At 39.1% G+C, this 27,208-nt stretch overlaps 1 protein-coding gene across 1 annotated transcript in view; it reads left to right on the top strand.

Moving 5' to 3' along the window:
- Positions 1–27,208, top strand: part of USP13 (ubiquitin specific peptidase 13) — a 117,532-nt gene that overhangs the window by 23,000 nt on the left and 67,324 nt on the right. The window contains exons 3-5 of the mRNA XM_047099561.1: positions 11,805–11,865; positions 21,108–21,229; positions 26,883–27,025. Coding sequence (XP_046955517.1) covers positions 11,805–11,865; positions 21,108–21,229; positions 26,883–27,025 — 326 coding nt within the window. The remainder of the gene's footprint in view (positions 1–11,804; positions 11,866–21,107; positions 21,230–26,882; positions 27,026–27,208) is intronic.

The following is a 27,208-nucleotide window of genomic DNA, read 5'->3' on the forward strand; positions in this document are numbered from 1 at the left end:
CTGTGGCATTGTCGTGGTGTGGTTTATCACATGGAGAGTTTACTGTGCCCACATGACTTCTCATTCCTTTTGAGGATGGGAAACAAAAATGGGACCCTTTGCAGAAATTCACAGGTTTCCCCAAACCCTGTGTAACTCAGTTTAATTTTTCTCTTCCTCTGAATTTCTGATTGGTGTTAAGAAGACATGGGTCGACTGAATGAAAAAAAAGTTAAGCAAAAAAATACAGACAAGTACACAAAATAATGCCAGAAATGCAAAAATCACAAGTAAAAAATATTTGGATATTTTTGCTTCAGATTTTTTTGTTTTGTTTGGTTTTCTTTTGTTTTGAGCGAGAGAAAGAGCTTTCCTGAAAGTTCAAGTCCCTTTTGTTTCCCTCTCCAGTAGTAACCATGGCTGCAAATTTGTTCTCATTCCTATATAGGTCATTCTATTTTATTTACGTATGGATAGTCATGAACAATATGTAGAATGACTTTATATGGTTTAAAGATGTAGATACATACTATCATACTGTTACTTATAATTCTGTGTAGAGCTTTATCTTTTCACATTGTTCTTGAAATCTATTCATGTTGCGATGTGCCTGAATGTACTTACTTCATTTAATTATTTGTTTGTTATTCCCTCTTGTGAGTACCTTGTCATTTATTATTCTTTTGTTCTATTAATGAACATTTAGATTGTTTCCTTTTTTTATTTGCTTCTACAAATAGTGCAACAATTAACATTTATACATTTCTCCCGGGGGTACATGTGTAAGATTTATTTTGGAAATAAGTATATCTCAAAGTGGTAATGCTGGCTTGTAGAGGTACTTATTTTCATTTTTGCTAGGTATTGCTAAATCTTTCCCCAGAGTGGTTGCACTCAATTTCTACTTCTGTCTGCACTGATTAGCAATTCCTGTTTTCCCACCCCCCATCAACACTTGGTCAGACTTTTGATTTTTGCCAATCTAACGGTTGTAAAGTGGCACCTAAATAAATGGCATTTCCTTTTGTGAGGGTTGAACATCTTTATATATGTTTATTGGCCATTCTGGTTTTTTCTTCTCTGATCTTCCTGTTTTCTTATGGTCTATGGCTTATCTTTTTGCTTCATTTATGAATTCTTTTATGCAGAAGTTTTGAATTCAATGTTAGGTTCATTAACCTTTTCTCTTATGAATTGTGCCTTGTGTATCTTATCTATGAAATTATTTCCCAACTCAAGGTCATAACAGTATTTCTTTTAATACTTTTTTTTGAAGTGCATGTGTATTTGCATGAGCATATGTGTGTTTTAGCATTTTTGGATTTTAATCCATCTGTAGTTTATTGTATTTGTGTGAAGTATGGGAATCTGTTTTTTATTTTCCATACTGAAAACCAGTTTTCCTGCTGTGGTAGGCTAGTGCAATCTTTCTAAATGATTTATAGTATCATCTTTTTGTATATTTTATTTATTTATTTTTTCATTTAAAACTATTTTATGTATTTATTTATTTATTTTAGTATAATTTGTTGTCAAATTGGCTAACATACAGTGTGTAAAGTGTGCTCTTGGTTTTTGGGGTACATTTCCATGATTCATCACTCATCCCAACAAGTGCCCTCCTAAGTGTTCATTACCCATTTTCCCCTCTCCCCCATTCCCCCATCCCCGCTCCATTTATTCTCTTAAGAGTCTCTTATGGTTTGCCTCCTTCCCTTTCTGTTTGTAACTATTTTTTTCCCCTTCCCTTCCCCCATGATCTTCTGTTAAGTTGCTCAAGTTCCACTTATGAGTGAAAACATGATATCTGTCCTTTCTTTTCGTACATTTTAACTTGCCATTCATAGTTGGGTCTGCTTTGGGGCTCTTGGTTCTTTTCTGTTGATCTTATTTTTCTGAATCTGCATTGGTGTGGCCAGCCTTGATATCTGGTGATACAAACACTTTTTCCAGAACTTTCCTGGGTTTAGAAGTTTATTTTTCTATACAGATTTTAGAATCAGTTCATCTAGTTTAAAACATCCTGTTGAGATTTTGATCAGAATCACATTGAATTTGTAGATTATAATCTATAGCATTGGTTAAGCTCCACGAGGGCAGGGATTTTTTGTCTGTTTTGTTCAGTTCTGTGCCCTCAGCACTTAGCTGTCCCAACATACAGTAGGTGCTTCATAAATATTTATTGAATGAGTATTCAGAATGACATAGTTCATTTTGAATCAGTTCAGTATTCAGTTCTCTTTTGTCTCCTTCAATAATATTTTGTAATTTTCAGTAAAAGAGCTTGCATTTTGTAAGATTTTCTTAAATGCTCTGTAATTTTTGTAACTATTGTTACTGCTAACTTTTACTTACTATATTTTAATTGGTTATTGATGATGTTTGGGGATGTTGTTAATTTTCAAGTATTGATTTTTATACTTAGTGACACTATTCAGCTTTCAGTCCTAATAGCTAGTAGACTGTTGGAACTTCTAAATAGTCAGTGCTGATTTGAGGTTCATCTAATCATTCATGCTAGCCTTCCTAATATATTCTCTGTTTAAGTTCCAGACAAAGGAGGGATCCCAAAATTGGACAGTGGGCAGAGTAGGAGGAAGAGGAGGAAGAGAGGCCAGGAGGTCAGATAAGCCATCACCTCAATGATTAAAATAGTCTAATATTGGCCCGATATTACATGATTTACATTCACTGCTCCTGTTATGTGGGGCATAGCAATTCTTATGAGGTCCGCTTTGTCCTGAACAGATGTCTTAGTGTAAAATGATGAAGTTTTAGGAAACTGGGGTGGGGTGGGGAATGAAACTGAGGCCCAGAAGCTTGAAATAACTTGCTCACTAAGCTTGAGGCAGAATTGCAGAATGGTGGTGATTTCACATGGTTAACTCTGCCTCTGAAGTCTTCAGTTAAATATTTCACTCCCTGACTACAACCTTCTCTCAGTTTAGCTCTGTCACTCATTTATTCTGATTTCACTCTGTTGTTCTCCCTCCTTGAGATTTCCAGGCCCATGACTTGTCCAGGTGGCCACTGCTTCTGTTTGTTAAGCCTGCATCTCATGACTTGAAACATTCTCTTACCACCAGTGCCTTCAAAGATCCTTTGCCCTTTGTCTCGCCTAACTGTCCCCAGAGCTCCAGCCAGTCATGCCATCAGCATCATCATGGGTTCTGTGTGCATACTGTGAGCAATTCTGCACCACCATGGTCTGGGGCCATGTCAGACTCCAGGTCTTCCCCCTTCTGCTGGGCGCACTCACTGCCCAGCAAATTTGGCCTGCAGCTTCTCCCACTCCAGATTCTGGATGCAGTCTTCAAGGTGCTGCCACGACCTCTCTCACCATCCTTAGAAAACAATTTGACTGGTACTTTACCAAGAAAACAGGGACCCTGAACTTCTGTCTTGCCTCCTGGGAACTCATTGCATCTGGTTCCTCCATCTCAGCAGAAAGCTATGTTCTGTCTGTCCTCACAGCTCTGTTTCCTCCTCCTCATAAACTTGCTCCTTCCTTAACTCCCTTTTCTTCAATGTCTCCCTCTTCTGGCTTTTTCCTCCCACCTTAAAAAAAAAAAAAAACCACCACTCTTAGACAGACAAAAGCTAAAGGAGTTTGTGACCACTAAACCAGCCCTGCAAGAAATATTAAAGAGGACTCTTTGAGTGGGAAAGAAAGACCAAGAGCAACAAAGACTAAAAAGGAACAGAGAAAATCTCCATGAACACCAACTTTACAGGTAATACAATGGCACTAAATTAATATCTATCAGTAGTAACTCTGAATGTAAATGGACTAAATACTCCAATCAAAAGATATAAGATATCAGAATGGATAAGAAAATGAGATCCATCTATATGCTGCCTGCAAGAGACTCATTTTAGACCTATACACACCTGCAGATTGAAAGTGAGGGGATGGAGAACCATTTATCATGCTAATGGACCTCAAGAGAAAGCTGGATTAGCCATAGTTGTATCAGACAAACTAGATTTTATTTTATTACATTTTATTTTATTTTATTTTATTTTATTTTTTTTCAGACAAACTAGATTTTAAACCAAAGATTGTAACAAGAGATGAAGAAGGGCACTATATCATAATAAAGGGATCTATCCAATAAGAAGATCTAACAATTATAAATATTTATGCCCCCAATGTGGAACACCCAGATATATAAATCAGTTAATAACAAACATAAAGAAACTCAGTGATAACAGTATAAGAGTAGGGGACTTTAACAACTCACATACAGCAATGGATAGATCATCCAACCAGAAAATCAACAAGGAAACAAGGGCTTTGAATGACACCCTGGACCAGAGAGCTTAACAGATATATTCAAAACATTTCATTCTAACTCAGCAGAATACACATTCTTTTTGAGTACACATGGAACATTCTCCAGAATAGATCACATGCTAGGTCACAAATCAGCCCTCAACAAGTACAAAAAGGTAGAGATCATACTATGCATATTTTCAGATCACAACACTGGGACACTTGAAGTCAATCACAAGAAAAAAATTTAGAAAGACCACAAATACATGGAGGTTAAAGAACATCCTACTAAAGAGTGAATGGGTTTATCAGGAAATTAAAGAAGAAAAAAAATATATGGAAGCAAATGCAAATGAAAACACAACCTTCCAAAACCTTTGGGATGCCACAAAAGCAGTTATAAGAAGTAATTATATAGCAATACAGGCCTACCTCAAGAAACAAGAAAAGTCTTCAATACACAACCTAACCTTATATCTAAAGGAGCTAGAAGAGGAACAGCAAATAAAGCCTAAACCTAGAAGAAGGGGAATAGTGAAGATTAGAGCAGAAATAAATGATGTGGAAACAAACAAACAAAAAATCCATTAGAATAGATCAATGCAACTAGGAGCTGGATTTTGGAAGAATTAATAAAATTAATAAACCCGTAGCCAGACTCATCAAAAAAAAAAAAAAAAGAAAAAGGACCCAAATAAATCATGAGTGAAAGAGGAGAGATCACAACCAACACCATAGGAATACAAACATTATAAGAGAATGTTATGCAAAATTATATGCCAACAAATTGTGCAATCTGGAAGAAATGGATGAATTCTTTTTTTTTTTTTTTTTAAATTTTTTTTTTTCAACGTTTATTTATTTTTGGGACAGAGAGAGACAGAGCATGAACGGGGGAGGGTCAGAGAGAGAGGGAGACACAGAATCGGAAACAGGCTCCAGGCTCTGAGCCATCAGCCCAGAGCCCGACGCGGGGCTCGAACTCACGGACCGCGAGATCGTGACCTGGCTGAAGTCGGACGCCCAACCGACTGCGCCACCCAGGCGCCCCGAAATGGATGAATTCTTAGAAACATATAAACTACCAAAAGTGAAATGGGAAGAAACAGGAAATTTGAACAGACTGGTAACCAACAAAGAAATGGAATCAGTAATCAAAAATCTCCCAACAAAAGTCCAGGGCCAGATGGCTTCCCAGGGGAATTCTCTCAAACATTTGAAAAAGAGTTAATTATCTTTTCTTCTTAAACTGTTCCTGAAAAATAGATATGGAAGGAACACTTCTAAACTCATTCTGTGAGACCAGCATTACTTTGATCCCCAAATGATTCAAGACCCCACTAAAAAGAATTACAGGCCAATATCCCTGATGAACATGGATGTAAAAATTCTCAACAAGATATTAGCAAATTAAATTCAACAGTACATTAAAAGAATTATTCACCACGATCAAGTGGGATTTATTCCTGGGCTTCAGGGGTGGTTCAATATTTGCAAATCAATTAATGTGATATACCACATTAATAAGAGAAAGGATAAGAACCATATTACCCTTGCAATACATGCAGAAAAAGCATTTGACAAAATGTAGCATCCATTCTTGATAAAAACCCTTAACAAAGTAGGGCTAGAAGGAACATACGTCAACATCATATAGACCATATATGAAAGACTCATAGCTAATATCATCCTCAATGGGGAAAAGCTGAGAGCTTTCCTCTATGGTCAGGAACAACACTCTCATCATTGTTATTTAACATAGTACTGGAAGTTCTAGCCTCAGTAATCAGACAACAAAAAGAAATAAAAGGCATCCAAATCAGCAAAGAATTATTTGCAGACAACATGATACCCTATGTAGAAAACCCTAAAGACTCCACCCAAAAATTGCTAGAACTGATACACGAATTCAGCAAAGTCACAGGATATAAAAATCAATGTACAGAAATATGTTGTATTTCTATATACCAACAATGAAGCAGCAGAAAGAGGAATTAAGGAATTGATCTCATTTACAATTGTACCAAAAACCATAAAATAACTAGGAATAAACCTAATCCGAGGAGGTGAAAGATCTGTATGCTGAAAACTATAGAATACTTATGAAAGAAACTAAAGATGACACAAAGAAATTTAAAAACATTCCATACTCATGGATTGTAAGAACAAATATTGTTAAAATGTCTGTACTACTCAAAGTAGTCTACACATTTAATGCAATCCCTATCAAAACACTACCAGCATTTTTCACAGAGCTAGAACAAACAATCCTAAAATATGTATGGAATCACAAAATACTCTGAATAGCCAAAGCAATTTTGAAAAAGAAAAGCAGAGTTGGAGGCATCACAATTCCGGACTTTAAGCTATATTTGAAAGCTGTAGTGATAAAGACAGTATGGTACGGGCACAAAACCAGACACATAGGTCAATGGAACAGAATGGAAAACCCAGAAATAGGCTCAAAACTGTATGGTCAACTAATCTTCGATAAAGTAAGAAAGAATATCTAATGGAAACAAAGACAGTCTCTTCAACAAATGGTGTGGAGAAAACTGGACAGCAACATGCAGAAGAATGAAACTGGACCACTTAGCAACATACACAAAAACAGATTCAAAATGGATGAAAGACCTAAATGTGAGTGAGACAGGAAACCATCAAAATCCTAGAGGAGAACATAGGCAGTAACCTCTTTGACATTAGCCATAGCAACTTCTTATTCAATGTGTCTCTGGAGGCAAGGGAAACAAAAGCAAACATGAACTATTGGGACTTCATCAATATAAAATGCTTCTGCACAGCAAAGGAAGTCAACAAAAACTGAAAGGCAACCAATGGAATGGGAGAAGATATTTGCAAATAACATATCTGGTAAAGGGTTAGTATCCAAAATCTGTGAAGAACTTATCAAACTCAACACCCCAAACCCCCCAAATAATCCAGTTAAGAAATGGGCAGAAGACATGAATAGACATTTTTCCAAAGAAGACATCCAGATGGCCAACAGACACATGAAAAGATGCTCAACCTCACTCATCATCAGGGGAGTACAAATCAAAACCATGATGAGGTATCACCTCATACCTGTTGGAATGGCTAACATTAACAACACAGGAAACTGCACATGTTGGCTAGCCTGTGAAGAAAGGGGAACCCTCTTACACTGTTGGTGGGAATGCAAACTGGTGTGGCCACTCTGGAAAACAGTGTGGAGTTTCCTCAAGGAATTAAAAATAGAACTACTCTGCCATCCAGCAGTTGTGCTACTAGGTTTTTACCCAAAGGATACAAAAATGCAGATTGGAAGGTACACATGCAGCCCAATTTTTATAGCAGCAGTATCAGTGATAGCCAAACTATGGAAAGAACTCAAATGTCCAATAATTGCTGAATGAATAAAGAAGATGTGGTGTGTATATATGTATATATGTGTACATTCCATAAATATGTATACATTCCATAAGTATATACATGGAATATGGAATATTAGTCATCAAAAAGAATGAAGCCTTGGGGCACCTGTGTGGCTCAGTTAAGCGTCTGACTTCAGCTCAGGTCATGATCTCATGCTTCATGAGTTCGAGCCCCCGTCAGGTTCTGCGCTAACAGTGCAGATTCTGCTTCAGATTCTCTTTTTCCCTCTCTCTCTGCCCTTCCCCTGCTCACATGCATTGTCTCTGTCTTTCTCAGAAAAAATAAATAAACCTTAAGAAAAGAATGAAATCTTGACATTTGCAAGGACATGGATAGAGCTAGAGTGTATTATGCTAAGTGAAACAAGTCAGTCAGAGAAAGGCAAATACCATATGATTTCACTCATATATGGAATTTAAGAAATAAAACAGGTGAACATAGGGTAAGAGGAAAAAAAAAGGGAGGGAGGCAAACCATAAGAGACTCTTAACTATAGAGAACAAACTGATGGTTATCAGAGGGGAGGCAGGTGGGGGATGGGGGATCTAGATGATGGATATTAAAGAGGGCACTTGTGATGAGCCCAGGGTGTTGTGTGTAAGTGATGAATCACTAAATTCTACTCCTGAAGCCAATATGAAACTATATGTTAAGTAGTTAGAATTTATATAAAAACTTGAAACAAACGAAAAGAACACACCACTAATTGTCTCTGTATAGTGTCCTCATTTGGTCATCCTATTCTTCAACTAAAGTAAGTGTCTCTAAAAACTTCTCATCATCTCTACTATACCTCCCTGGAAGTTCAGCGTTGCCATCCGGTTGATCTTCCTGCTAATCCACTAAACTGCCAGGGCTGCAGTGACCGCTCATTTATCATGCTTGGTGGATATGTTTCAGCTCTGATTTTACTTGGCCTTACAAGCATTTGAACTTGTTTTCCTCTTGGAACCGCTCCTCTCCTGCTTTCTTTGGCACCATTCTTTCCTGGCTTCCTGCTGTTTTTTAGGCTGCCTTTTCTGACTTTCTTTCGCTAGCATCTCTTCATTCATTTATTCCTTAAATATCCACACTTCCTAGGGTGCCTTTGGACTATCTTTCTCTGAAAACTGTTCTTCCTCATCAGTGTTGTCCATTTACTTGTTTAATCACTGTCTCTGAACTCATGACTTACTAATCAGTATCTTTCCAGAGCCAAAGTCTGACCATCTGACTCTGAGTTGGTTTTTCCTACTTGAACACCTCATAGGTACTTCAAGCTCAGTGTGTCCAGACTCAATGAATAATCCTCTTTCTCAGAGTTGTCCTTCATCTTAAATTCTAGAGACCTAGACATTTTGGATTCTGCTTTCATTCCATGGCTGGTTGGTGACCAAGTCTAGTTATCTGGACCTCCCAAATGGCTCTGAAGTCCATCCTGTTATCTCCATCCCTGTAGTTTTTGTCTGAGGGCTCATTATCTCTTAAAAGGACTAATGCTTTAGCTTCCTGACTAATCTCCTTTCCTTCAAACTTGCTGCCTTCCATCCTACCCAGTCTTCATGGTACACCTGGAGTGATCTTTTCAAATGCACATATCTGTAGCATTCTGAAGCTTAAATCTCTGTATCTCCCTTTGTTGCAAGATGAAATCCAAAATTCTTTTCCATTTGATTACAAGGCCTTCCATGATCTGGCCTCTATAGCCTTTCTGACTCTTATTTTTATTATGTCAGCTTTGTGCTCTAGACATATCTAACCACTTCTTCCTGGAATACATTATGATTTCATACCTTTGTACATGCTGTTTTTCCTCTCTGGGATGTCTCATTTCTCTTATACCTGTTGTATCCTTGTGGTCAGCATATCCATCTATCTATCCATCATGCATGTATGCATGCATCCATTCATCCATCCATTCATCCATCCATCCATTCATCATCCATCCCATCCATCCATCCATCCATCCATCCATCCATCCATCTACCTGTCCATCCCCCCATCCATCCACGCATTCATTCATCATCCATCCATTCATACCTTCATCCATCTATCATTCTTCCATCTATCCATTTCTCCATCCATCTATTCATCTACCTGTCCATCCTCCCTCCATCCATCCATCCATCCATCCATTCATCATCCATCCACTGATCCATTCATCCATCCATCCATCCATCCATCCATCCATCTACCTGTCCATCCCCCCATCCATCCATGCATTCATTCATCATCCATCCATTTATACCTTCATCCATCTATCATTCTTCCATCTATCCATTTATCCATCCATCCATTCATCTACCTGTCCATCTTCTATCTATCCATCTGTCCAGCTATCTATCCATCCATTCGTCTATTCATCCGTTCATCCATCATCCATCTGTCCATTATCCATCCATTTATCCATTAAATAAATATTTGCTGAGCAGCCGCTCAATGCCAGACCTGCTGGTCTTCTTATCTGACCAGCTCTGCCCACAGCTTCCACCCCAGAAGAACTGTCATTTCCTCCTTGTAATCCTACCTGTTTCACACTTCCCTTAATACTCACCAGAATCTATAGTGCTGTTTGTATGTATGCTCTCCTACTGTGCCCGTGGGCTCATCAAGGAATGGAGCGTGTCTTCATTCACTTTGCAGCCTCAGTGCCAGCATAGAGCCTTACCCATGGGCACAGTCATGTTTGCTGACTGAGGAGTTGCCTTTTTTCAAACCCTGTTGATTTCTAGTGGAGACTGAGGCAGGCACAGAGGTGATGGTTTTTGGAAAGAAGACCTAGTTTTTTTTTTCCCCTGTAAGGAAGTGAATCTAATCCAAGTCTAAGGTGTGGATCTCACAATCAAGGAGAACCTCATATTCTAGCAGGTTTTCATGCAGTCCTTCTCCTTCTTTTCTCCCTCTACCATCCTGCAGAAGTGGAGGAGACAGGTTGGAAAAGTTAAAAGCATGCCATAAACTTCTGTAGAAAGATTTCAAGTGACTCTAAGATTGCTAAATGTGCCTACTGGTTTTATTTCATCCTTTTTTTTTGATGCAGGCACAAGGTGGGGAGAGGAGCAGGGGCTCTGAGACCTTGGTGGAGAGGGATTCTAAGAGAGGTGACGTGAATTTGGCACGAGTAGTTGGAGAGACAGGTTTTTGAGCTAATGTGTTCTATCATATTAACATGCTTAAGATGTGAACCATAAACTTACAGTAGAAGCTGTAAACTTAATGTGAGAATCACAAAGATGAGTCACCCTTCAATGCCAAATGATAAAATGTGGCAAAGGAGACTTAAGACTGATAATGGGACAAACTAAAGCAGCAGCAAGGCCTTGATGCTGCTATAACATGTGGCCACTTGAAAAGATGCCAGGCTTTGACCAGCACACCATGGTGCGCTGGAAATGTACTCTTTTCTAATAACTGAGAGAACAAACAGTGTGGAAATATCATTCTGGCCATTTGAAAAAAAATTTATAATCCTGTTTGAGAGTAAAATTTTTTGTAAAAGTAAAACCCTTTTGTCAGAAAGGTAGTGAATGACTCCTTTTGCTTAACCACTTGAATGGACATTTATTTCATTGCTGTCAGGTACTTCCACCAGAGGTAGAAAATACATGAAGCTTAACATGGCAACTAACCATTAGTCGGTGCTCCAAAATGTTTAGGGAGGTTAGATTGAGATTTAATATGACCAGAATATCAGTGACAGCTAATCAGTATTTATTAGCTCTTTCAACAGTAATTTTTGTGCATACCCAGGACCAAGCACAGGGACCCAGTGGGTAGCAGGGGAACAAGAGCCTTCCCTCTGGGATCCACCACCATCTCTCCAGAATAGTTCCATCATTGGGCATGGACTCTAGCCTTTTGGGAGCATGTGCCAATTTGAAGTTGAAATTTCTAGTTCACCTTGATCCCCGGTTCTATGTCCCTTTCCAGAAGTGGTCTTGATAATTTGATGAAAGTAATCAGGTGGAACAATAGCATTGCCCTTCACCTACCTCCATTGACTTGGTCAAGTTCTGGTTTATCCTGGAATCTCTGGTCAGGTTGAGTATTTCGTCTCGCCTTTTGTTAACAACTGAGAACCCTTTCCCTCCCCAACTCCCCCCGTTGTCTTTTCTGCATGTTGCATTTTAACAATCTCTTATTTTCTTTTCAGAAGGTAAGAGGGGCATCTGGTGGAGCTTTACCAAAAAGGAGGAATTCCAAGATTTTTTTAGGTAATGTAAATAGTAATCCATACTGTGTCCAGATTTTCTGTGTGTGTATGTATGTGCATGTGCATGTCTGATTTGGAATAATAGGTTATTTATTTTTCCTCAGTTTAAGGATAAGAGGTACCAATTTAACTTGGGATGATCTGCCTCCACTTTGTGTTTACATAGTGGTGAAAGATGCTTCTAGTACTCTTAGTTGGGTTTAGTGTTTTGAAGCAATTATACTTACAGTGACTGGAGACTAATTGTGATTCTGCTTCTGCTCTCTTTTTTCACTGCTCTGAAAGTAGAGACATTTTTTCTTTTTTTAATATTAGCCTAACTATAGACTTTATTCAGATTTCACCATTTTTTCCCATTAGTGTTTTCTTCTTTCTTTCTTTCTTTCTTTCTTTCTTTCTTTCTTTCTTTCTTTCTTTCTTTCTTTATGGGATCCCATGTTGTATTTAGTTGTCATGTTTCCTTAGTTCTGTCTAATCTTTGATAGTTCCCCAGTCTTTTTTTTTTGTGTCTTTAATAATTGTGACACTTTTGAAGAGTATTGGCCAGTTATTTTTGTAGAATGGTCCTCAATTTGGTTTTGTCTGTTTCCTTATAAGTCTGAAGTGTTGCATTTTTGGCAAGAACACCACAGAGGTGATGTGCCCTTCTCAGTGCATGATATTGGGGGCATGTGATGCTGAGGTGTCTTTATATCGGTGCTGTTAACCTTGATCCCTTTTTAAGGTGGTGTGTCTGCTGGGTTTCTCCACTGTGAAGATTCAGTGTAATTAATAAATACCTTGGGAGTAATACTTTGAGACTATGCTGATATCTTGTTTCTCTTCAAAGTTTTGCACGCTAATTAAAAAAAAATTTTTTTATGTTTATTCATTTTTGAAAGACAGAGAGAGACAGAGCACAAGCAGGGGTGGGGCTGAGAGAGAGGGGGACACAGAATCTGAAGCAGGCTCCAGGCTCAGAGCTGTCAGCACAGAGTCCGACGCGGGGCTCGAACTCATGAACTGCGAGATCATGACCTGAGCCGAAGTCGGATGCTCAACCGACTGAACCACCCAGGCGCCCCAGTTTTGTGCACTAATTTTATCATCTGTCATGGGATCTTGCCTGCCACAATGATTACTGTGGTATGTGCCTAGCAGTGATTTTCTTTTCCCTCATTTAGAAGAGCCAGTTTTATTCATGCTAATGAGCATTAATTTCTATATCCTATAATCATGATAATTTTTCACGTTAAGCTTCTGATATGTTTTTGCCAGGAGAAAAAGTGGTTTGATCATTTTTGAACAAGCAAGTTTATATCCCTAAATGCCTAGGATTATTGTTTGAAAGAAATTTAAAAATTGTTTGCATGTTATGATTTCATTTTGGTAAAAAAAAATCTATACAATATATGCGCGTGTGTGTATATGTGTGTATGGGTGTATGCATGTGTGTACATATATGTATGTGTGTGTACATGCATGTGTGGGTATATACATACACGTGTACATATATAACTGAGAGTCCAGAAAAATCTGGCAAAATATATTCCAGATTGTTAATAGTAGCTCTTTTCCAGTGGTGGGATTGAGGTGATTTTTATTTTCTTCTTTTTGCTTATCTGTATTTAAAGTTTTTCTATAACAAACATGTGCTACTATTGTAATGAAAAGACACATTAATTATTTGGAAAGGAAATCCATTGGAAACAGTCATGGAGCTGAGTGTCCTTCCTGCCTTGATTCTCTGTTACTCTACACTGAGCTCATGCTTGCAGTCTTCTGTCCTGATTTTCAGTAGTGGTTTACTTTATGAGGCTTATCTGTTGTTGGCTTTTCCAGCCTGACCAATCTTTCCCACCTCTCTATGGTCTTTGGACCACAGCCCAAATCAACCAACTAACCCCAAACCAGCTCAGAATAGGCCTCAAAGCTGAAATGATTGTATGCATGCTGATGCTTTGGTTATTAGCCGCAGGCCCCCTTCTACTAGTAGAGATAATGTAACTTCTTTTTAATATGAAATTTATTGTCAAATTGGCTTGCAGAGATAATGTAACTTCTGAATTAAATGATATCAGCGTGGCATTCTTAGAGGTGGAAATAATTAAACATTTTTGATTACTGTTGTTATTTTTCATTATTTTCTTGATTGAATGAAGATGTTAGCTGACTTCCTGCTCTTTAGCCTTTGTGTCTTTTGCCTGAAAGACCTTGCAGTTTGATTTCTCTAGTGATCATTTTGGTGGTAGAGGATATGGTAAAGTAGCTATTTTAAATTTAACATTTTTTAATGTTTTATTTATTTTTGAGAGAGAGAGAGAGAGGGAGAATGAGAGTGAGTGGGGGAGGGGCAGAGAGAGAGAGAGAGAGAGAGAGAGAGAGAGAGACAGAATCTGAAACAGGGTCTAGGCTCTGAGCTGTCAGCACAGAGCTGGATGTGGGGCTTGAAATCGGGAACGAGGGCATGACCTAGGCTGAAGTTGGATGCTTAACCAGCTGAGCCACCCAGGTGCCCTTTAGCTATTTTAAGAATTAAGCCAAAAGTAAGCACTGAGGTTTTGTGTATTATAGTGTGTGGACCTCTTTCATTGGGGAATGCTAACCTACTATTTCATTCCAGTCGATCCATTTCTATAGACTGTGGTCTGTGTTCACTCAATATTCCATATCTTAGGAAACCACAGAATATCCCTAAAACTCACAGTCCAGCAAAGATATTCTATTTGGACTGTACCGGGTTTAAAAAAAAAATTTAAATTCGAACGTCATTGGTACTTCGGGGCTTGCCCAGGCCCTGTTTCTCTCTATTGTTTGTTACCCAGATGCTTCACAAATGAAGTTAGTTACTTCATCTGAGTAAGAATTTGGTTTTGCAAGCCCACCTTTATAGCTCCCTTGATATGATGCTTCATGTCCCCCGATAGCAGTGACTTTTCTCTTGTTACACTGATCACAGCTGTTTTCAAGTTGATGTGGCCTGTGCATTAATTTCAGTGAAGGACCACATTAGGCTTAGATCTGGTGTATGGAACAGAAAACTTAAAATATTGGTGACTTTAAATAAAGTAGATGTATATTTCTCTCTCATGTAGAGGATGTAGGGAAGTATCAAGTCTAGGCTAATGGGATGCCCTCATGTTCATCAGGATCTAGACCCTTCCCATATTTCTGCTTCACCCTCCATCCTGGCCTGTGAGTCTAACTTCATGGTCTCTTCATGGTCGTTACTTTTGTCAGCCTTCTCACAGATCCCTAAGCAACACTTCTGTTTACACCTTTCTGGTCAGAACTTGGTCACGTGGCTGTACCATGTGTTGTACAGGAGACTGGAGAGTACGTAAAATTTATTAGCTGGCGTCATTGAGTAAAGTCTGTTACTAAAGATGCAGGGGAGAGTGACTACTGGGAGGCAGCTGGTAGCCTCTGCCACAGACTCCTTACCTAAAAGGGATGTTGGGTTGTCTCTTCTTGGAGAGGAAGAGAACGCAGAACTCTCTTATATAGTCCCTTTGTTTCTGTGACTGGAAAGCACTTTTCCATTGCTATCGAAATGTCATCCTGATGCTCCTCTTCCCCTCATAAAATAGATGCAGCTGACTCACGCGTTCTCATCAAAGCTTCTTGTACCCCAGTCGCTTCATGACTTGGTGACCAATTCCTTTTCCACTGGCCTAACGGTGGCATTATAATCATTCATTTATGACTCCAGATTTTATAAGGGAAACTGAGGCCATTAGCTGGTGCTGAATGGCTTATCTAAGTCTCCTGAGCACCATCTTGCCCTTCAACATTCAAGTCAGTCTTCCCGATTACCTTGATGTCCATTCAGGCGAAGTCACAGTTAAGGATCCTTGCCTCAGCTCTAGCTTTAGCTGGTGTATTTTTTTTTATTTTTTAAATCAACAGTGACAATTATTAATTTTTGAATCACTTAAATTTTTACTCTTTATATTTAGGGTTTAAAAGACATTTTTAGAACAATGTTTTTTGGACATAGCTTAAAATTGAAAAGTTATGAGGGGCTGTATAATGAAAAGTAAGTTATTCTTGCTTCTCTGTCTCGTAGTTACTTGATTACTCTCCCCAGAGACAAACAGTATTTTCTGTTTGCACATTTTTATATGTATTTTATATTTTTCACAGCAATAGTATAGACATGTATCATGCTTTTAGAATTTTTACCTATAGGCAGTTGGGAACCATCAACACTTAGTTTCCAAATTGTACTCTGAGGCACCCTAGGGTGCTACAGTGAGTTCACAGGTGCACCACAAGATATTTTTAACTCTTCAAGGAAACGACAGTGGTACTTGAACATTGCATGACCTATTTTAGTATATGTGCTGCTGAAGCGAGCACAACATTGCATGACCTATTAACTTGCTGTAGTTTTACTATTTGAGTATCCTATAGTCATTTCAGTGACTTCACCTCTTTGTGAAGCTGATTTTTCGGTGGTTTCTATGGCAAAAGGCAGGTACCATGTGAAGATAAATGTGGAACAGAAAATGAGGGAGGCAGCGTTAACATCTGACTCAAGAAGTTGTGCAGTGCCCAACAGGTGCACACATAAGGGATTGTGGTTAAGAGTGAAATAAAACATTTCTTTCAATTTATGTATATTTTTTCAAATGGTTACTAAATCATTAGAACATAAATATTTATTAAGTTGTTTGGACCTAACTACTAAATAAACAGAGCCCTTAGGCATTTCTTTTGGCTTAGGGCTGCTGTGCAAAAATCGTTGGGATGCTTTACGCTGCTGTGTACTGAGAAAGTGGGTAGCTCTGTGTTAATGTTTTTAAGCTAGAGAGGGATGCTATTAGATTGTCTTTTAAAAGATAACTTACAACAGTATGAGAGATTGTGAATTTTTGGGCTAAGCTGATTCAAAACTTACTGTTTTATGAGATGGAAGGAGAGAAGGGGGGAATATAAGGGGGTCCAGGATCTTCAAAGAATACCCCAGGACTCATGATGTGGTTCTGGCCTCATCTTACATACTTTTTTACAGTCAAGCTACAAATGTGTATAAATGTGTAAATACTTGCTAGTACATTTAATGCATATCTTTGGTATGTCATAAATAGTGTTAAATATTCACATTTTTATTGACTTCCCCTCCTTCCCACCACTTTCACAAGTAGGAGTAAATGAGTCAAGTTCTTTTGTGTCTGAAGTCTGGGACATTGAAGAACCGTCACTAAACCTCAGAGAGCTTGAATTTCCACCTTTTTGGTTTTAGCCCTAGCATTCATACTTGATGAGAAGTAGGTTGAAAACAGACAGAGCGTTTGTGAAAAATTCTAGGAGTGGGCCTGTTCAGAAAACTCAACTGTACCTGTAACGGCCAGAAGGCTCTAGTGAACTCCATTTTGCCATTTCCTTCGGAAATAGGTCCCAGAACAGGGTCTGTGTTCAAGGAGATTTCCCCCACCTAGTGCAGATCTCACAGCACTAGAGCAGCCAAACTGCTCACCTGTGGGGTACAAACTAGTTAATCTGGTCAGGCTGGGAGAACTCTGAGCTAGGCGTCAGAGCCCTGGTCTGATACAGGGATCTTTTCTTCCATGGTGCTTCTTCCCAGCTTAGGCAAGTCACTTCTTGGAAATGGCTATGGTCCCAGCCACTTCTCCCAGGGATCTGAGAGGATCATTGAAGTAGAAGTGGGAAAAGATATTAAAAAATTTTTTTAAGGGGCGCAGGTGGTTCAGTCAGTTAAGCATTGATTTCAGCCTTAAGTCATGGTCTCGAGGTTTGTGAGACCAAGCCCTGCATTGGGCTCTGTGCTGAGTGTGGAGGCTGCTTGGGATTCTCTCTCTCCTTCTCTTTCTATCCCTCCTCTACTTATGTGCTCATGCTCTCTCTCCCTCTCTCTCTCAAAAAATAAATAAAATAAAGACTAATTTTATTTATTTATTTATTTATTTGTTTGTTTGTTTGTTTTTAGATTTAGAAAAAGAGACCATCCAGGTATTGCCAGTTAATAGCCGTAGTGGAAAGTACCTGCTGGGAGAGGTTGGGTGGGGGTCCTAGTCCTACTGGCCCTTAGGGTATAATTTCTCTGTAGGTTCCTCAACTAGATATTTTGGGGAGTGGTAAGACTCTAATTAGAGAAATTTGGAAATTGTAGATTTATACTTAGGACTGTGGGGTCATATATATTTAGGACCAACCATAGATTCGTCCCTTAAAATCAGAGTGTAAGTTACTTCTGCTGACTCTTCTTTCATTTGGATAAAAATGTTTGGGAAAGATCATGTCCCCTTCCATCCCATTGAATTAAAAATAAAAACAGGGGCACCTGGGTGGCTCAGTCGGTTAAGTGTCCGACTTCGACTCAGGTCACGGTCTCACGGTCTGTAAGTTCAAGCCCTGTGTCGGGCTCTGTGCTAACAGCTCAGAGCCTGGAGCCTGCTTTAGATTCTGTGTCTCCTTCTCTCTCTCACCCTCCCCGACTTATACTCTGTTTCTCTCAAAAAATAAATAAACATTAAAAAAAAAAATAAAAGCAACTCTAAACTAAGTGTAAAGAAGCTCAACAAAGGGGGTTACCTGGGTGGCTCAGTCAGTTAAGTGTCTGACTCGATCTCAGCTCAGGTCTTGCTCTCTCAGGGTCATGAGTTTAGGCTCTGCATTGGGCGTGAAGCCTACTTAGAAAAAGAAAAAAAAAAAGCCCAGTAAAGTTCTGCTTTTTGCACAACAGCAGTTTTGCTTATTGTTAAACACATATCAGTTACCAATTAAATAAACCCTGAACCCACAACTACCCTTCTGATGCTCTTGCTTAGCTGTTGTCTGTAGTATATTGGGGTCTTTAACTTCCTGGAGTCTCCTTTCACAGACATTTACTGAGTGTGTGCTATGTGCTGGGTACTGTGCAGGGGCTGGGGGTATGTAAAGTGAATAAGACTGGTTTCCTGCTGTGACAGCTTACAGTCTGGAAGCATTTGAAGCTCATATCTTCTCCATACCGAGATTTCATAGAAGGATCCCCACCAGATGTCATGGTCTTTCTGAAACTTATTTCAGGATTGCTTTGCAGCTGGGTAACCAAAGGGAAGGGGAGGTACTTTTGATTATGTTGGTTGTCAGGAATGTAGAGAAGGTGTTGATGGTGATTATGGCGGCTGCTATCTGTGGAGCCCCTAATAGCTGCCAGATCCTATATTAGATGCCTTAGAACCTTATCTTGTTTAATCTTTTCAACAATCTTTTGGGGGTACATAACATTATTCATAGCTTGCTCCTGAGGAAAATGAACTTGGAAAGAATTTGCCCAGGATTACATAGTTAGTAAATGACAGAGCAGGATTTTTTTTTGGACTTAGTTTATCATTGTGTTTGGCCAGGTAAGATTTGACTTAGCATTCAGTGAGTGTGTTTTCTGTGGACAAGAGGCACTTAGATAATATGTTATATGAGCCGAATATGTACACAAAAACAAAAGGGTTGTACTTTGGTTCCTTAAAATTGTCATAAAAGATATAATAAAGATTAAAGAATAGAAAAAAGCCCACACACTCACTGTTTTCATTTGTTCAGGTTTCCTTCTATTGCTTGTCTGTGGGCATAACTTTTACAAAGTTGTCATTACCATGAAGATGAATTTTGTATTTTTAACATTGCCATAGGATAAATATTTCCATGTTTCTACATAGTCTAAATAAATATTTAAATAATATTCTGTTGGGTTCAACACCATTCTCATTGAACATTTAGGTTCTAATTTTTAAAATTATAGATATTGGGGCATCCGAATTTTTATTACATGTAGAATGTCTGTGAATCATTTCCTTTAAATAAATGCCTTTAGTGACTTTAAAAAAAATTTGAAGATCTAATTGCTTTTATTAAATGATTCATGAATTGGGCATCATTCCATCTAGCAAATAACGCCTTTAGTGACTTCTTAAATTCTTAGAATCATCTTTGACATTGCTTTTTGTCAACTTGAACTCTTATAGCTATCTAATAATGTTGGTTATTTCTTTATTTTGATATTTCTGATTCTTAGTATTTGGACCTTTTATTAAAAATTATTGAGACTGTGTTTCCCTGTATCTCATTTTCCACTTAACACTGCCTTCCTTTTGAGAATTCAGGAGCAGCGCTGTATACAAAAAGATACTAAGTTTGTGATTGGAGGCAAACAAGAAGGTAATAACAGAACCTAGATCCTTTGGTTCTCAGGCAGCTGCTTCGTCTGGGAAAATAACTTCTTCCTATCTATAGACCCATGTTTGTGTACCTGTTTATGTGTGGTGTGAGTGGAATATGGCTCAATCGCTCTTTGTCACCATAGTTCCAAACATCTAAATATACAAACATGATCTGGGATCCTGGCATCCATGTGAATGTAATGCTGAAATGTCCAAGGAAATACTGTGACAAGACATTTCTTTGAGCCTTCACCTAACCTTTAGCAGAGATTAGCCAAGCAGATAGGTGATGACTTGATAAATAACAGGCTAGAGGAGCTCAGTTTTCTTACTGGAAATTCTGCACAGCCTGAGGACAACAGGACTAGTTATATTATGGAGTTTTCCCCTCTGGTTTACAATGCAGTATTTTAATAACAACTAGAGGGGGAAGGGGACAGAGAGAGAGATGGAGACAGAGAGAGGGAGGTTGACATTTTATTTTTAAAAAATAGCCCTCATTCATTGACTACCCGTTATGTGCCTGATCTCTTGTCTACAATTTCTTACATACCCTTGTATAAACTGTGTGAGGTAAGAGCTGTTATCTCCATTCTACATGTGAGGAAACTAAGGTTTAGAGAGTTTGTGACTTGCTCAAAGTTACATTAAATTTTGGAGCTGGGATTGAACCTTGGGTTATCACTTCTGAAATCCTGTGCTTTCTTCCATCTTACAGTGTTACAAAAGACATTCCAACCCATTCTTACGCAATCAGGAGCCTGGTACCCGGCAAATCATAATTAACAATTTATTCCTTTAAAAATCTTTAAGAATTGAATATCTAGCATGTGTATCTATTTTAATTGTAAAGCTGTATGATAGGACTCAGTCTTTATACATCTGTCACTTATTAGTAAGTATTCACAACTTAGGAAAGATGGTAGACCTACATTTACTCCTGGTTTGGGGCAGATGGATGGTTGTCAGAGGAGGGAATCGTAAATGTCATGACCTTTGTTTGTCACTGCTGTGGATTTCTGGCTTTCCCAGTGAGTGCTGCCTTGGTGTAGAATGTTTTCTCTTCACTTCTTGTTCTTTGTTTTTGTTTTCTCCTCAGATCTAGATACTGATGACGATTTAAATAGCGACGATTATGAATATGAAGATGAAGCCAAACTTGTTATATTCCCAGACCACTATGAAATAGCACTACCAAATATTGAGGAGTTACCAGCCCTGGTCAGTGAGTGTGCACGGCTGCTAGCTAGATGCGCGTGACTCTCTGTGTCAGGTGTGTGTGCGTGTGCGGTGTGTGTGCATGTGGAGGTGGGGAAGGAGGGTTGAATGAGAGAAGAGGAGAATGAGCACGATCATGAGCATACTGCTTCTTCTCTGTGAAAGGGTCTTGCAGGGTGAGGTCTCAGTAGTGTTGGGCCAGATACCCTTTGCTGCGTGTTACTCCCGGTGCTGTACAAACATTGGGTTGGCCTCCCCCCAGGTGGCCTGGCTCCCCACTCCTGCTCCGTGAGCTGGTCCCCTGTCTCCCCACCAAGGTGGGCTGGCCTCCGCCAGGCGAGCTGGCTTCTTGCTGCTTGTAGTTCACAGTCTGTTGCTTAGATTTTCACACTGTGCCCCTGAGATATGCAGGGGCTGCTGGAGAGGGGTGTCTTCTCATGAGAGGAGTGGCTATATTTTTATATCTTCTGCATGTTAGCCCTCTGTGTGAGATTTTGTTTGGGGGAGAAATAAGGACTCCTCTGCCAAAACAACCGCAACACGATTATAAAAATAACCAAACGTTTACAAATCACAAGTCTGCGGGAGCTCTGTGGTAATGTGAGACTCCTTGAAAGTTTTGTTCCTCATGAGGACTAAGATTACTTTCTAGGTTTTAACATTTAGATTTAGTGGTGGATTTCTCTTCTCTTCCCTTCCCTTGTTTTTTTTGTTTTTTTTGTTTTTTTTTTTTTTTGTGGAATGACTTTCATCTTCCTGAGCAGTTGTGAGGAAGCCAGGTTCTGTTTTAGTTTGAGGCTGTGAAGGGGCGTGGAGCTCCTACAAGGACGCAACTGTGTTTCCTGTGCTTTCCTGTATTGTCTCCCTCACCCCATTCTTCTCTGCTTTGTTCTCTTCCCTTTCTTTTCCTCTTTTCCAATCCGTGCATACCCTGACTTGTCAGAGCCTGGCCACCAGTAGTAGTGGGGTCAGGGTCAGTTGAGTTTAGGTATGCTAGTTCTTTTTTTTCCCCTCCTCACACTCCAGAACAAAAGCCAGGTGTTTAGGTCCCGGAATCTTCAGGACATTGTGTGACTCTGTGTCCACAGCCACCTGCTCACTTGCCTCTGCCAGGAGGGGGAGGGTGTTTGTGCTTGGGGTTCCCATGTCATTAGGGACCAGCTTTCTACCATACAACCTCTTTTGCCCCTGACCTACTTTATCCCTAAATACAAGACCACAGAAATGAAAATGTTGTGTATTTACCTATTGTAGTTCTTTCCTTTAATTATTATATGTGACCTATCCTTTTTAGTGCTAAGTGCAAAGTGTTTAGCAGTGCACAGAGAATTAAATTACCTCTCCTTTCTCCAGTTCCCTGTGTTGACTCATGTGGCTGTTACCAAGGATAAAATATGAGTGGGCAAAATGGTCTTACCTCGTCCCATTACCTGAAATTATATACTAAAGCTTGTATCTCCATGATACTGAGAGTACTTACTGCCTGCCCTTGTTTAATAAAACTCTTATGTCTGCTGTTGGAAAAGAAAGAAAGAAGCACATTGTGAATAAATGTCATGAGAAATAGTTTTTCTCTCGCTCACTTATGAAGGAAAAGTCTGTGTGAAAAAAGTTGATAAAAGAGCCTTTAAGTGTTTTTTAATTATTCTTATATTCACAATATACTTTAATCTCACTCACTTAAGAAGGAAAAGTCTGTGTGAAAAAAGTTGATGAAAGAGCCTTTAAGTATTTTTTAATTATTCCTGTATTCACAATATAATTTGAAGTGTGAATACTTTTAGTTAAAATTGAAGTGTCATAGGAATCTGAATCCAACAATAAATGTTATAATTTTTAACACAGAATCTTTTAGAATTAAGAAATACTTAAAAATAATTTTTAAAAAAGGGGAGAGGGAGGATTATTTGGAAGTTGGGGTGGAGAGATCGAAGGAAACACCTGTATTTATCTGATGGTAAAATAATAGGATTTATTTATATAATAGGATTTATTTATTTATTTATTTAAACCTAGTTCCTGTATTTTCTTTTTATGCTTCTGCTACATATTTGGTGTTTGATATTCTCTTTTTAAGCTTTTAAATTACAAACATTATTGAGCTCAAAATCACCCAACCAGATGACTCTTGCTTCATCTTTTGAGCTTCTCAGCACAGAAAAAATTGCGTTTAAGATAGGAACTCCTTGGATGGTCCCGGACAGTTAAACCACCTCTCAGTGATGCAGAGTTCACAGACACATAGCATTTGAAGCTCAGTAGGGATCTTATAGCCTGAAATCCAATGCCGCATTTTAGATATCAGGAACTCAAGCAGTGGTGTGCTTGTAAATATTTAGCAACCAGCTCCCTGGGGGAAAAGCCCTGCTTTGTAGTGTTTGATGATTTCCATGGTGTAAATATTCCCACCATGGCTGATTTCAGGCTAACATGATGTCTCTGAATGCAGTGTTGAAAAGAGAACGCGCAGTAGCATACTATTAAACAGAATTTCCACCAGTCACTAACGTAGATGTAAATAACCTCAAGAGCACACGGAAGATCGGAAGTTATAGTAGAACAGGAAGTGAAGAGTTTTGAATATTTGTTACCTTTTAAAAATGTATTTTACTTAATTGTAAGTTTTTGTAATTTAATTACAAAACTAATGGCTGTGCTTAACAACCATCTTGCAGAATTTCTTAAAATTTAACAATCAATTTTGTAAGCCAGTTTGAGTCAGTTCCAGAACACTACTGAATTTGAAGCCTATGGAGACCTGGGATGGAGCCAGGACTAGTATCACGTTCTTTCTCTTCACTCTGGACAACAAATCCAGGGAACCAGAGAAAGATAATTCATAGTATAATTACAGGATAATGGATTCTGATCTTCAGCTGTGATCCATACAAACGGTCACTAAGTGATTTCAGATGATACTCTGAAAACACTAGATCAGTATTTTATAGTGGCCCAGAAGTTTAAGGAAATTTTGTTGAATGTCACCAAGAAGCGTATTCAAAGAAAAGAGAAAATACTATAGTCAAATCTTGGTCAACATTATTGTGCATTGCAAACCAGAGCACTTTAAAAAGATCTAATGGGGTGGAGAAGATTCAGAGGAGGACAGGGAAGGGATTGAGGTAGTCGTTGAAGCAACAAAGAGATTGTAATAACAGACCAGACTAAAAAGATTCGGATGTGTAGTTAGAAGTGCTAAGGCAGCACAGAAGTGTTAAGGCAGTCCAAACCCATAGAATGAGGAAGGGGGTTTATGGTGACCTCAGCCCTGTTTTCTAGGGTCATTCCTGGAATGAAGTGGGAGATGAATTTTGATAATTGAAAGAAAAGACTAATTGTATGTATAAAAGTGTTTGTAGTGAGAGATGAATGGGAATATCTCTTAAATTTTTTCTTTAATGTTTATTTTTGAGTGAGAGAGAGACAGAGAAAGACAGAGAGAGACAGAGCATGAGGGCGGGGAGGGGCAGAGAGAGAGGGAGACACAGAATCGGAAGCAGGCTCCAGGCTCCGAGCTGTCAGCACAGAGCCCAATGCGGGGTTTGAACTCATGAACCGTGAGATCATGACCTGAGCCAAAGTCCGACGCTTAACTGACACAGCCACCAGGTGCCCCAGGAATATCTCTTTAATAGGTTTAGATATATTTATGGATGCCTGACGTGTAATGGAGTATAAGCTTTTTTTTAAAAAATGTTTATTTTGAGAGAGAGAGAGAATGAGAGTGAGAGAGAGAGCAAGCCCATATGAGCCAGGGAGGGGCAGAGAGAGAGGGAGAGAATCCTAAGCAGGCTCCATGCTGTCAGCACAGAGCCTGATGTGAGACTCGATCTCAGGAACTGTGAGCCGGAATCAAGAGTTGGACGCTTAACCAACTGAGCCACCCAGGCGCCCCGGAGTATGAATTTTTTTGAAGGCAGAGACCTCTTCCTTATTCCTGACTGTGTCATCACTTGGTAGTACCTTGCAGTTTTATGCCACAGAAGGATAGGATTTGATGTTCACAGCAGACCGCTCTGGCTGCTATGCAGAAGAGGGGCAGGAGTAGGAGAAAGGAAACTGCAAGGAGGCTGCTGTGTAGCCGTCTGGGTGAGCTGTCTTAGTGGCTGGGACAAGAGGAGTGTGGTTGAAGTTGAGAAGAGGAAGGTTCCAAATAGAGTTTGCATGTAGGAGTGATAGGAATTGCTCATGGTTTGGGTGGGGGTGGATGGCAGCTGAGGGAACTTCCTTCCTTGCCTCTTAATGAATTCTAGGGCCACTCAGGGGAAAATACTGTGCATGAAGTTCAGCTAATTGTGTGGGATCTTAGTGATGTAGAATACAAACCTAAATTGAAAAAAAAAAACCATTAAAACCATCCAGTGGCTTTTATTATATTCAGAGTTGGGCATTCATCGCCACTATCTCGTAGAATATTTTCATTAGCCCGCAGCCATCACCCCTCAACCTGTCATCCCTCCCAGCCTCTGGCAATTACTAATCTACTTTCTGTCTCTGTGGAACTGCCTGTTCTGGACGTTTCATATAAATGGAATCATACGATGTACATAGTTCTTTGTGGCTGGCCTTTTTTAAACCTTACATATATTTTCAAGATTCACTCATGTTGTAGCATGTATCAGGACTCCATTCTTTTTCATTGTTGAATTTCCATTGTGTAGACATATGATATTTTATTTATCCACTTAACATTAACAGGCATTTGGGTTTTTCTGCTTTTTGGATGTTATAAATAATACTTCTGTGACATATGTGTACAATAGTCTTTGTATGGGTACATATTTTCATTTATTTAGAATACATACCTAGGAGTTGAATGCTAGGTTATATGGTAACTCTGTTTAACCATCTGATGCCTAGGTATATTTAACCATTTGAGGACCTGCCAAACTGTTTGCCAAAGTGGCTGTACCATTTAACATTCCCACCAGAATATGTTTTTAAAGACAGCTAGAGATAGTTTTTACAGCATTAAGTAAATGACAAATGTGGTGATAAGGCATATGTCCAGGATCATAACAGTTTGGGAGAAAGCAGAGAATTTGCATCCCCTTCCCCTGTGGTCAGTTGGTGCCAAGCTGGACATCACAGATTTGCTTATGATGTCGACTGATCTGGCACAGAGACACCTAGGCCTGTCCCCATCCAGGGTCACATTTGCACCAGATTAAGAAATGGAGCCGTGCTGCTTGCATTCCATTCAAATGCCCTTGACCACATGCCATTGTGTGATGAGCTGAGGATATTGGATATCTGGGTGTATATTTGTTAGGAGGAAAACACACCAGTTGGGTAAATCCTAGGCATTCCTGTAGCTAATGTCACTCTTGTAAATTGTTCCCCATCTACTTTTCACTCAGCTTGCTAAGAAATCGTTAAATCTGACTCCTGTGCTTGGGTTTACAAACTGGATTTGGTTTCTTGCTATCTTGTGTCATTATCAATAATATTGCACACGCCAGGTTAGGGATTAAACCTAGCTAGATTCATGGAGAAAGTGCTGGAATTAGCTAACTAGGATCTTGCTTTTATGGCAACTGCTGTTTGAATTTTCTTGGATTAGCCTGTATTTATTAATAAAGTTTTAAATTTGTTTTCTAGAAGTTGATGTTCTCTCAAACTGTTTTTACATATGATACCTGGGTTTGTCTTACAGGTAACAATTGCTTGTGATGCAGTTCTCAGCTCAAAATCTCCATATAGAAAGCAGGACCCAGACACATGGGAAAATGAATTGCCAGTATCCAAATATGCCAATAACCTTACCCAGTTGGACAATGGAGTCAGGATTCCTCCAAGGTGAGCATCAGCTAGTGAAATGGAACTTTACCCCTTAAAACTGGGCAAAGGAATATTTACTTTTCTACCTTTTCTCTGAATTAGCAGTTACACATATTTTTACCAGATGCCTTTGATTAAAAATGAGCTCGGGGCGCCTGGGTGGCGCAGTCGGTTAAGCGTCCGACTTCAGCCAGGTCACGA

Source organism: Lynx rufus, unplaced genomic scaffold (assembly GCF_022079265.1).
Source record: "Lynx rufus isolate CCGP_SWC_20201006 ecotype Redwood Valley unplaced genomic scaffold, mLynRuf1.p SCAF_5, whole genome shotgun sequence".
NCBI lineage: Eukaryota > Metazoa > Chordata > Mammalia > Carnivora > Felidae > Lynx > Lynx rufus.